General features: G+C 43.3%; 1 protein-coding gene across 6 annotated transcripts in view; it reads left to right on the forward strand.

Moving 5' to 3' along the window:
- The window catches only part of TADA2A (transcriptional adaptor 2A), a 73,693-nt gene that overhangs the window by 15,391 nt on the left and 45,212 nt on the right, over window positions 1-13,090 (forward strand). For 5 of the 6 annotated variants that reach the window (XM_058445277.1, XM_032163079.2, XM_058445276.1 and 2 more), the window contains exons 3-4: window positions 2,419-2,525; window positions 6,138-6,197. In XM_058445277.1, the coding sequence (XP_058301260.1) occupies window positions 2,419-2,525; window positions 6,138-6,197 (167 nt within the window). The remainder of the gene's footprint in view (window positions 1-2,418; window positions 2,526-6,137; window positions 6,198-13,090) is intronic. The other variant, XM_058445279.1, reaches the window with a different exon arrangement.

Consider the following 13,090-nt stretch of genomic DNA (forward strand, 5'->3'; position numbering starts at 1 on the left):
GTTCCCACTCAGAGCCAGGTGCGGTGGCTCATGCTTATAATTCCACCACTTTGGGAAGCTGAGGCAGGAGGACTTCTTAAGACCAGTGTGGGCAACATAGTGAGACCCTGTCTCTACAAAAATTAAAAATTTAGCCAGGCGCAGTGGTGCAAGTCTGTCCCTCCTCTTGGGAGGCTGAGGTGGGAGGATCACCTGAGCCTGGGGAGATTGAAGCCACAGTGAGCCGTGATCACACCACTGCACTCCAGCCTGGGCGACAGTCCAAGACCCTGTCTCAAGAAGACCCTGTCTCAAGAAAAAAAAAAAAATCCGAACTCAGATATAAAATAGTATATTCCAAGATACGTATTTAGAGGAGACATGTATTTAGAGGCTAGCTGAGTGTGGTGGCTCATACCTGTAATTCCAACACTTTAGGAAGCTGAGGCAGCTCAAATTCCTGGGACCGTTTGAGCCCAGGAATTCGAGACCAGCCTAGGCAACATAGTGAAACTCTGTCTCTACAGAAAATAAATTTTAAAAAAGTACCCGGGTGTGGTGGCTTGTGCCTGTAGTCCCTGCTAGTTAGGAGGCTGAGGTGGGAGGCTCACATGAGCCTGGGAGGTTGAGGCTACATTGAGGCATGATCGTGCAACCACACTTCAGCCTAGGTGACAGAGTGAGACCCTATCTCAAAAAAAAAAGGAGTTTTCTCTTATTTGCCCTGACTTTTTATTATGAAAAATTTTAAACTTAAATAGAAAAGTCAAAAGAACAGTACAGTGATGATGATGTGTTTTTTTATTTTTTCATTTTTTTTTGGAGACGGAGTCTCTCTGTCGCCTAGACTGGAGTGCAGTGGCACGATCTTGGATCACTGCAACCTCCACCTCCCGGGTTCAAGCAGTTCTTCTGCCTCAGCCTCCTGTGTAGCTGGGACTACAGGTGCATGCCGCCATGCTTGGCTAATTTTTGTTTGTTTGTTTGTTTGTTTGTTTGTTTTGAGACGGAGTCTTACTCTGTCGCCCAGGCTGGAGTACAGCGGCGCAATCTCAACTCACTGCAACCTCTGCCTCCTGGGTTCAAGCGATTCCTCTGCCTCAGCCTCCTGAGTAGCTGGGATTACAGGTGTGCACCACCACACACGGCTAATTTTTGTATTTTTAGTAGAGATGGGGTTTCACCATCTTGGCCAGGCTGGTCTTGAACTCCTCACCTCATGATCCACCCGCCTCAGCCCCCCAAAGTGCTGGGATTACAGCCATGAGCCACCATGCCCAGCCAATTTTTTTGTATTTTTAGTAGAGACAGGGTTTCACTGTGTTGCCCAGGCTGGTCTCAAACTCCTAAGCTCAGGTAATCTGCCTGCCTCAGCCTCCCAAAGTGCTGGGATTACAGGCATGAGCCACCATGCCCAGCTGATTATTATTATTATTATTATTGTTATTATTATTATTTGAGACAGGGTCTAGCTCTGTCGCCCAGGCTGGAGTGCAGTGGCACAATCTTGGCTCACGGCAACCTTCGCCTTCTGGGTTCAAGTGATTCTTGTGCCTCAACTTCGCAAGTAGCTGGGATTATAGGCTGCGCCCCCATCCCTGGCTGTTTGTATTTTTAGTAGAGACAGGGTTTCGCCAGGTTGGCGAGGCTGGTCCCAAACTTCTGGCCTCAGGTGATGCACCCACCTTGGCCTCCCAAAGTGCTGGAATTACAGAGTAAGCTAAGGTGGCCGGCCTACAGTGATTATTTATATGCTTGCTACCTAGATTCAGCAATTGTTAACATTCTGTCAGATTTTCTTTATATTGTATGTGTAGGTATATGTCCATTTTATGCTCCCGGAAAAATAAGTTTGGGATATTATGAAACTTCCAGTTAAAAATGTGTTTGTGACTGGGCATGGTAGCTCATACCTATAATTCCAGAGCTTTGAGAGGCCAAGGCAGGAACATTCTTTGAACCTAAAAGTTCAAGACCAGCCTGGGCAACATGGTGAGACATCGTCTCTACAAAAAATTAACCAGGTGTGGTGGCATGTGCCTGTAGTCCTAACTACTTGGGAGGCTGAGGCAGGAGGATCGCTTGAGCCCAGGGGTTTCAGGTTACAGTGAGCTATTGTCAAGCCACTGCACTCCAGCCTGGGTGGCAGAGCAAGACCCTGTCTCTAAAAGTATATAAATAAATGAACAAACATATGCTTGTAAATTTCTCTGCAGGGTTCATATCTACGTAAATGCTGTGTGAAAAGGAACAATGCTGCCCTGAAGTTAAAAGGAGCATAATTTTTGCTTTTTTTTATTTGTAATGAGCTCATCTTGTCTCCATGAACTTTTCAGCTCAGCTCACTACTTGTGTGGTCATTTGGGGATTTTCACCTTTTTGCACTTAAGATAACCATAAGGTGGTCTGAAATGTGCATTTGTTTTCTGTTTGTTCTAGATGATCCCTCTGATAAGCCACCTTGCCGAGGCTGCTCCTCCTACCTCATGGAGCCTTATATCAAGTGTGCTGAATGTGGGCCGCCTCCTTTTTTCCTCTGCTTGCAGGTAACTCACTAATGCTGGCCTCTCCTAGCCTAGTTTTATGCTATTTTTTATGATGTAATATTTCGGAGATTACTGTCAACTGCTAAGGAGATCTATATCTTATTAAATCTATTCCTTCCAATTTTTCTTTTTCTTTTCTTTTTTTTTTTTTGAGATAGAGTCTCACTCTGTCGCCCAGGCTGGAGTGCAGTGGTGTGATCTCTGTTCACTGCAATCTCTGCCTCTTAGGTTCAAGCGATTCTCCTGCCTCAGCCTCCTGAGTAGCTGAGATTACAGGCACACACCAACCATTACGCCCGGCTGATTTTTGTATTTTTAGTAGAGACGGGGTTTCACCATGTTGGTCAGGGTGGTTTCGAACTCCTAACCTCATGATCCACCTGCCTCAGCCTCCCAAAGTTCTGGGATTACAGGTGTGAGCCACTGCGCCCGGCCCCAATTTTTCATTATACGTTTTACCAGCGGAAAGTTGAGAAACAGAGCAGTTAGGTGAGACAGACTGTTGATAGTCCACATCTGTTTTTAAACCTAATACTTGGCCAGGCACAGTGGCTCATGCCTGTAGTCGTAGCAGTTTTGGAGGACGAGGCAGGTGGATCAGCTGAGGTCAAGAGTTCAAGACCAGCCTAGTCAACGTGGTGAAATCCCGTCTCCACAAAAATAAAAAAAAATTAGCTGGGCATGATGGCGGGTGCCTGTAATCCCAGCTACTTGGGAGGCCAAGGCAGGAGAATCTCTGTTTTTTTTGAGATGAAGTCTCGCCTGCGTCACCAGGCTGGAGTGCAGTGGCACAATCTTGGCTCACTGCAACCTCCACTTCCCGGGTTCAAGTGATTCTCCTGCCTCGCACATTGCACTCCAGCCTGGGCGACAGAGCAAGACTCTGTATCAAAAAACAAACAAACAAAACCCTAGTAGTTAACATTGTTTTTTTTGTTGTTGTTTTGTTGAGACGGAGTTTAGCTCTTGTTTCCCAGGCTGGAGTGCAATGGTGTGATCTTGGCTTGCCGCAACCTCTGCCTCCCAGGTTCAAGTGATTCTCCTGCCTCAGCCTCCCGAGTAGCTGGGATTACAGGCATGCACTACCACCCCCGGCTAATTTTGTATTTTTAGTAGAGACGGGGTTTCTCCACGTTGGTCAGGCTGGTCTTGAACTCTAGACCTCAGGTGATCTGCCTGCCTCGGTCTCCCAAAGTGCTGGGATTACAGGGCGTGAGCCACCATGCCCGGCTGTTGTTTTTTTTTTTTTCTTTTCCACGACAGAGTCTTGCTCTATCACCCAGGCTGGAGTGCAGTGGCGTGATCTCGGTTCACTGCAAGCTCTGCCTCCCGGGTTCGAGGGATTCTCCTGCCTCAACCTCCCGAGTAGCTGTGGTTACGGGTGCATGCCACCATTCCCAGCTAATTGTTTATATTTTTGGTAGAGACGGGGTTTTCTCACGTTGGCCAGGCTGGTCTCAAACTCCTGACCTCAAGTGATCCTCCTGCCTCAGCCCCGGAAGTGCTGGGATTGCAGACGTGAGCTACCACACCCGGCCATAACACTGTTTTTTTAAGTTAAAGTATTGAAATTACAGGAAACAACTGGAATATTATTCCTTTTGATGACACTGTTTATTGTCTTGTTGAAGACTGATCTCTGTATAGATGACAAGGGAAGAAACAATTTTTGTGGGTGATAATGGTAATAATAATACTAATTATAAGTACTTACTCTTTACCAGGCACCACTTTGAGTACTTTACGTGAATTAACCCTTAAATCATCACTATAATCCTATGAAGTACCTATGATTAGTATCCCCATTTTACAGATGAAGAAATTTAGGCTAAGAGAGGTTAAGTAACTTGTTCAAGGTCACACAGCAAATACCATATTTTATCAGATCTAAGACACCATTGATTATAAGAAGCACCTGAATTTCAGAAATGTTAAAATGTAAAATTGGCTGCTGAAAGTTGTGATGTACTTTCTTTTTTTTTTTTTTGAGACGAATCAATCTCGCTCTGTCGCCCAGGCTGGAGTTCAGTGGCGCCATCTAGGCTCACTGCAAGTTCCGCCTCCCGGGTTCACGCCATTCTCCTGCCTCAGCCTCCCGAGTAGCTGGGATTACAGGCGCCGCTACCACGCCCGGCTAATTTTTTGTATTTTTTAGTAGAGACGGGGTTTCACCGTGTTAGCCAGGATGGTCTCGATCTCCTGACCTCGTGATCCACCTGCCTCAGCCTCCCAAAGTGCTGGGATTACAGGCGTGAGCCACCCCGCCCGGCCTCGAAAGTTGTGATGTACTTTCGATTATAAGATGAATCTTGATTTCAGAGAGTTTTTTTATTTTTTTGAGACAAGGTTTCACTGTGTCCTCTAGGCTTGAGTGCAGTGGCATGATCATGGCTCAATGCTACCTCTATCTTCCAGGCTTAAGTGATCCTTCCACCTCAGCTTCCCAAGTATCTGGGACTACATGCTTGTGCCACCATGTCCAGCTAATTTTTTTTTTTCTTTTCTGTGGAGAAAGGGTCTCGCCTTGTTGCTCAGGCTGGTCTGGAACTCTTGAGCTCAAGCAATCCTATCGCCTCAGCCTCCCAGAATGCTAGGATTACTCCAGGCCTACTTCAGGGACTTTTTATTTTTCTTTAAAAAAAATTAAAGAATTTTTTTTAGAGATGGGGTCTTGCTCTGCTGCTCAGCCTGGAGTGCAGTGGTGTAATCATAGCTCACTGCAGGCTCGACCTCCTGGGCTCAATGATCCTCCTCCCTCGGCCTGCCCTGGGTAACTAGGTCTATGGGCACAAGCCACAATGCCCAGCCCAGAGTTTAAAATATGAAAAAATATTTATCTTAGAATGGCTGAAAATACGGTTACAGAGCCAGGATTCAAATTTAGGCTGTATGATTGTGATTCCAGGGTGTATGCTCTTCTCAAAGAGTTGTCTTAGAAAAAAGTATTTTTTTCAGACTTGTTTTTTCTCTGTGAGGGCCACTGAAAAGCTGTGATCATGATTCCACCATTCTGTTGCAGCTGCAGACAAGATTAAATGAATCCTTAAGAAATTGTTGGCCGGGCTAGGTGGCTCATGCCTGTAATCCCAGCACTTTGGTAGGCCAAGACAGGTGAATCACAAGATCAGGAGTTCGAGGCCAGCCTGGCCAAGATGGTGAAATCCCGTCTCTACCAAAAATATGAAAATTAGCTGAGTGTTGTGCTGGGTGTCTGTAATCCCAGCTACTCCAGAGGCTGAAGCAGGAGAATCAACTTGAACCTGGGAGGCGGAGGTTGCAGCGAGCCAAGATGGCGCCACTCTAGCCTGGGTGAAAGAGCAAGACTCTGTCTCAAAAAAAAAAAAAAAAAAAACTTGTCAAGAAATGGTGTGGTGGCCCACACCTGTAATCTTAGCACTTTGGGAAACTGAGGTACAAGGATCCCTTGAGCCTAGGAGTTTATGGCTGCAGTGAGCTATGATGGTGCCACTGCACTTCGGCCTCGGTGACAGAGCGAGACCCTGTCTCCAAAAATAAAATTTTAAAAACCCAAACTTGTCAGAAGAATAACATAAACCACCTCTGTCCTTTAAGAAAGTAGCTTTTGCTAACTTAATTTTTCTTTCTTTGCAGTGTTTCACTCGAGGCTTTGAGTACAAGAAACATCAAAGCGATCATACTTATGAAATAATGGTAATGATGAAGTTGCTGGGAATTTCTGTTCACTTTTTTCAAGAATTAGACTGGGAAGTAGTTTTTCTTTTCTTCCATTTTTCTTTAAGCTCTCTTAGACTTCAGGGAATTAGTTTTCTTAATCTCTGAGTATCTTTACCTTTTCTCCCCTTCGGAAATAGGTAATTATTATCCAATAAGTTTTTTAGGGTTTTGTGGATCTATCAAGGTATTTAAGCACAAAAGTAGTTTTATATACTCAGATTTTTGTTTGAAATTTGGAAAGTATTCAAAGGAAATACTTTTGATATGAGGATAACAGGTATGCTGCTTTTTAAACTCATTGATAAACACAGCCAATGCGTTGTCACTGTGTGCTCATGGTATTTTTATGTGGTTCATGTGGACAGTGGTGTTTTTGTTGAGCAGTTCATTCCCTTGCCTTGGGGAAATTAGTTACCTTCTGAGAGTCAAGTTATAAAGTGAACACAGCAAATGATTTAATACATGAAATCACTGAAGAGGCAGACTGGTTTATAAGCCTGAATAAGACTTGGCTATAGATTAATTGTATTGCCACCTTTAAAGAAGGAATAAGAGTGTTCGTAGTGTCCTTCCAAGCCCTGGCCATGGGAGTGGGTGGTTTAATAAGCCAAAGTGAATATCCAGTCTGCTTGACGGGTATATATACCTTTTTCAAGATAGTTTTGTCGGCCAGGCACGGTAGCTCACGCCTGTAATCCTAGCACTTCCAGAGGCCGAGTTGGGCAGATCACTTGAGGTCGGGACTTCAAGACCAGCCTAGCCAATATATGGTGAAACCCCATCTCTATTAAGAATACAAAAATTAGCTGGGTGTGGTGATGTGCACCTGTAGTCTCAGCTACTTGGGCGTCTGAGGCAGGAGAATCGCTTGAACCCGGGAGGCAGAGGTTGCAGTGAGCCAAGATCGCACCACTGCACTCCAGCCTGGGCGACAGAGTGAGACTCCGTCTCAAAAAAAAAAAAAAAAAAGAAAGTTTTGTCAGAGTTTTGTCAGTTATCAGAGCATATTAAGCATATAACTAAATCTCCTACTTCAAGCAGTTTTCTGACATTTGGCCCCCATGTAGTTTTTCTTACAGGAAAGGATGCTGGCAGGCTTGACAGTTAAAATTTCACATAGTAGATTAATCTATATTAGTTTTCTATTGATGCTGCAACAAATTACCAAAAATTAGATATCTTAAGACAACACAAATTTGTCTCACAGTTCTGTGGATCAGAAGATCATTAGGCTCAACTGGTTTGCTCCAGGTTCCATAAGGCTGAAATGAAGATGTTGGCCAGCCTGGACTCTCACCTGGAGGCCCTGGGGTAGAATCCACTTCTAGATTCTTTCAGGTTGTTGGCAGAATTCACTGCCTTAAGGTTTTAGGAAGGATGCCACTGTTTTGATCAGGGCATGTTCTCCATTTCCACAGGCTGTCTGCATTCCCTGCCTCTGGGCCCCCTTTCTCCATCCTCAAAGCCAGGAGCACAGGAAGTCTTTGAGGTTGTTGATGAAATCCAGGGAATCTCTATGACCTCTCTTACTGCCTTATCTTTCCTGTGCTGAATCTTTGAGTGATTCTTCTGCTTTCCTCTTCTACTTTGAGACAGGGTCTCACTCTATCATCCAGGTTAAAGAGCAGTGGCACAATCACAGCTCACTGTAGCCTCGACCTCCCAGGCTTAAGCTATCCTTCTATCTCAGCCACCTGACTAGCTGGGACTATAGGCACAAGCCACCATGCCTGGCTAATTTAAAAAATTTTTTTGTAGGCCGGGCTTGGTGGTGCACGCCTGTAATCCCAGCACTTTGGGAGGCCGAGGCGGGTGAATCATGAGGTCAGGAGATCGAGACCATCCTGGCTAACATGGTGAAACCCCGTCTCTACTAAAAACACAAAAAATTAGCCGGGTGTGGTGGTGGGCGCCTATAGTCCCAGCTACTTAGGAGGCTGAGGCAGGAGAATGGTATGAACCCGGGAGGCAGAGCATGTATTGAGCTGAGATTGTGTCACTGCACTCCAGCCTGGGCAACAGAGCGAGACTCCGTCTCAAAAAAAAAAAAAGAAAAATTTTGTAGACAGAGGTCTTTCTATGTTATTCAGGCTGGTCTCAAACTCCTGGGCTCAAGTGATCCTCCCACCTCAACCCTCAACCTCCTAAAGTGCTGGGATTACAGGTGTGAGCCACCACAGCAGGCACCTCAACTATGTATAAGGACTCGTGGATTACATTCGGCCTATCTAGGTAATCCAGGATAGTCTCTCTACTTTAAGGTCAGCTGATTAGTAACCTTTATTCCATCTGTAAAGTCCTTTCCCAGCAGTGCCTCTTTAGTGTTTGATGGAATAATCAGAAAACAGGAATCTTAGGATGAGGGGAGCATCTTTATTTTTATTCTATTTATTTATTGAAAAAAAAATAGAGACAGTGTTTCTCCATGTTGCCCAGGCAGGTCTCGAACCCTGGGGTTCAAGTGATCCTCCCACCTTGGCCTCCCAAAGTGCTGGAATTATAGACATGAGCCACCATGCCCAGCCAGAGAACATCTTTAGAATTGGGCCTCCTACAGCACTGTAGTATATTTACTTCAGTCTCTTAAAAGTTTAGAAAGGGTGAATCAGCATCTCTGAGCCTGACTATTGGTGGAGTCCTATTAAAATGAGTTTCTGGGCTTATAATATTCAGGGTCAGATTCTAGGCCACAATGAATTAATCAAAGAACTAGTTAGAGTTCTTGGGAGCCAACTAGCTAGCCTTCCTCTATCCATCTCTAAACAATTTCAGTCTTTTAATGGCTTCAGTAATTGTAAGACTTGGAATAAATTTTTTTCCCCCTTTAATTGCAAAAATCAAGGGTTAGGAGACTGTTCAAAGTAGCTGTGGATTTGAGTTAATTTCACCAAGGTTATCAGGTCTTCAGAAAGCGGGTTTATTTTTCCCAAATTAATGCAAGAATACCTAGAGCCAGAATACAAATTTATTCATTCACATTGTGAAATAATTCCTTAAGGGATAATTCAGTATCGCTTGGGTAGGTTGGTAGTCATGCTTATTCACTGTAGGAAAGCTGACCACAAGCTTTCTTTAGCTATTCTGGCATCATGTCTTCTTCATAATGCTGAAAGTACTGACTAAGTTTCACTCCACATCACTTCATTCTGATTACATCATCCTTTTCTCACATATTCAACACCCATACAATCACATTTCAGAGTACTGTCCTTTACTTTGGGGAGCTTTTGGGGGTTACTAATACTTCCTTTTTGTGGCCCACCTTATTTATTCCCAGTGAATCTTTCCTTCTATAGGCATGATGACCAAATTTTAGCTTTCTACACAAAACTTGATTTTTTTGCCTCAGATAACTTTAAATGGTTTTCAGTACTTTTGTCATGTCACAGAGCTGTATTTTTGGGAGTTACTCATGCTATGGTAGGTGGTGTGTTAACCAGGATTTCTGAATTCTAGGCCTATTTTTGTCTTGTAATTCTTAGAACTTTGAACAAGTCAAGGCAGCTCTTTCTGCCACACCCTTTTATACCAGTGATTCTTAAACTTCAGTACATAAGAATTGCCTGGGAGCTTCTTATACATGTAGATTTCTAGACTCTTCTGTGAGAGATTGTGGTTCAGAAGTGCTGAGGTTTGGTCCAGGAGTTGAATAATATTAATTAAACTTTATGTAAAACTGCCTTGTGCCTTCTTTGGTGTGTCTGTGATGTAGAAAGTTTTTATTGTTTATCTCACAGTAAAGTTAGTTGAGAAACAATTAATATTCTAAAATACAGTTTCACAAATAAGTCTCTTCAACTAATGTGTGCATTGTCATATTTATATGTCTTTTGGTACTTACTGAATTGAGAGTGATTATGAATTTAGTATAGATACAGACTCTGAAATTTCTCTGTTGGATTTCCTAATACCTCATGTGCTAGACATATTCATAGTACGTGCTCAGATGAAAATGTGTTGCTTATTGGTAGTGTAATCTCACAAATCGTGACAGGTTTTTTTTGTCATTAACAAAAGGTATAACAAGTTCTAAGTGCCTGTGTAATCTAAAGACCTCTTGTGTGGTCTTCAGATTATTTTTTTTTACTTGTTATTATGGAAAAGTTCAGATATACACAAGAGAGAATGATGTTTGGCTATCTATTGCTATGTAACAGCTACCTCAAAACCTCATGCTTAAAAATGACCATTTTATTATCTCCCACAGTTTTGTGGGTCAGGCATTCAGATTAGGCACAGTGAGGGTGGCTCTTGGCTCCACATGATGTACTTAGGCTGAAAGTCCCAAGAGGGTTATGAATTTAGTATAGACATAGACTCCAAAATTTCTCTCTTGGATCTCATAATACCTCATGTGCTAGGCATATTCATAGTACATGCTTAGATGAAAATGTGGTCATCATCGTGCTAGGCATATTCATGGTACGTGCACAGATGAAAATGTGGTCTGTCATTGTAACCAACTACCACATAGTGGTAATAAATTTCTGTTTACCCATCATTAGCTCTTAAAATTATTGACTCGTGGCCAATCTTACTTTATCTAAACCATCACCTTTTCTTTTATCTTTTCTTTTTTTTTTTTTTTTTTTTTTTGAGACGGAGTCTTGCCCTGTTGCCCAGGCTGGAGTGCAATGGGTTGATTTTGGCTCACTGCAACCTCCGACTCCTGGGTCCAAGCGATTCTCCCGCCTCAGCCTCCTGAGTAGCTCGGATTATAGGCACACACCACCATGCCTGGCTAATTTTTGTATTGTTGTAGAGACGGGGTTTTGCCATGTTGGCCAGGCTGGTCTTGAACTCCTGACCTCAGGTGATCTGCCCACCTCGGCCTCCCAAAGTGCTGGGATGACAAGCGTGAGCCACCGCACCTGGCCTAAACCATCACCTTTCTAGATTATTTTGAAGCAAATAACCTAGACAGTATATCATTTCATCTTTTAGTATTTCATTAGGCTTCTACGTAATTCTAGTCACTTCACATTCCCCATCATTTCATAAAGGCTTAATATCTAAAACCCTGCTGCCTTTTTTACCCCTGAAACAATCATTGTTCTGATTTTTTTTTTTATCAGCATAAATCGGTTTGCATATTCTAGAACTGCATATATATGGAATCATACTATATGTACACTTCTGTTGTTTCTGGTTTCTTTCACTCAGCATTTTTTTTTTTTTTTTTTTTTTTTTGAGACAGAGTCTCTCTATTGCCCAGGCTGGAGTGCAGTGGCACAATCTCGGCTCACTGCAACCTCCGCCTCCCAGGTTCAAGCAATTCTCCTGCCTCAGCCTCCCAAGTAGCTGGGATTATAGGCGCCCACCACCACGCCCAGCTAATTTTGTATTTTTAGTAGAGACGGGGTTTCACCATGTTGGCCAGGTTGGCCTCGAACCCCTGACCTCAGGTGGTCCACCTGCCTTGGCCTCCCGGAGTGCTGGAATTACAGATGTGAGCCACCGCGCCCGGCCTCACTCAGCATGCTGTTGAGTTTTAGTCATGTTGTGTATGTTAGTAGTACATTTGCTGCTAATCATTTCTTTTAATTACTGAGTAATATTCTGTTGTATGAACATAATATAGTTTTTTATCCATTCTCCCTTTGATGGACACCTGGGCCTTACCCAGGTTTGGGCTCTTGTGAATAAAGCTGCAATGAGTATTCCTATATAAAGCTTTCTATGTACGTACGTTTTCACTTTTTTTTTTGGATAAATACCTAGGAGTGAAATTGCTGGGTCATAGAGTAAATGATTGTTTAACTTTTAAAGAAACGATTGGCAAGTTTTCCAAAGCATTTGTATCATTTTACACCTCTGTTGACAATATATGAGAGTTCTGATTGCTTCATGTGCTTGCCAACATTTGGCATTATCAGTTTCATTCATTTTAGCTATTTTAGTCAGTGTAGTGTGGTATTACAACTTTTTTTTTTTTACTTTTTGCAGTTTAATTCAGATACAAATAAGATTCACACATTTCAATTTTCCAGTTGGTTGCCTTTTACGTATTTTCTATTCTGTATGGGTTTTCCTTCCCTTTCTCTCATTTCTTTTTTTTTTTTTTTTGTCTTATTTTAGAATAATTATTTTTAAAATTTTATCTTCTTAAATATAGAGAGAAATAGAAATAGAGTTTTGCCATGTTGTCCAGGGTGGTCTTAAACTCCTGGACTCAAGGGATCCTCCCACCTTGGCCTCCCAAAGTGCTAGGATTACAGGTGTGAGCCACTGTGCCCAGCCATTTTTGGGTTTACTGAAGTTGCAAATGTAGTACAGAGAGTTCCCATATATCCTTCATCCTGCTTCCCCAAATGTTAACATCTTACATTATAGTACATTTATCAAAGTTGAGAAATGAACATTGGCCGGGTGCGGTGGCTCTTTTCCTATAATCCCAGCACTTTGAGAGGCTGTGGTAGGAGAATTGTTTGAGTCCAGGAGTTTGAGACCAGCCTGGGCAATCTAGAAAGACCCCATTGCTGCAGAAAAATTGAAAAATTAGGTGGGGGTGGTTGCATATGCTTATATTCTTAGCTGCTTGGCTGGTGGAGGCAGGAGGATTGCTTGAGTTCGGGAGTTTGAAGCTACGGTGAGCCATGATCACACCAGTGCACTCCAGCCACAAGAACCTGTCTCAAAGAGAAAAAAGGGCTGAGCTCAGTGCCTCATGCCTGTAATCCCAGCATTTTGGGAGTCCGAGGTGGGCGGATTACTTGAGGTCAGGAGTTCAAGACCAGCCTGGCCAACATGGTGAAACCCTGTCTCTACTGAAAATACAAAAAATTAGCTAGGTATAGTTGTGTGTGCCTGTAATCCCAGATGCTCTGGAGGCTGAGGCAGGAGAGTCGCTTGAACCCGGGAGGTGGAGG

Source organism: Hylobates moloch, unplaced genomic scaffold (assembly GCF_009828535.3).
Source record: "Hylobates moloch isolate HMO894 unplaced genomic scaffold, HMol_V3 SCAFFOLD_10, whole genome shotgun sequence".
NCBI classification, from domain to species: domain Eukaryota; kingdom Metazoa; phylum Chordata; class Mammalia; order Primates; family Hylobatidae; genus Hylobates; species Hylobates moloch.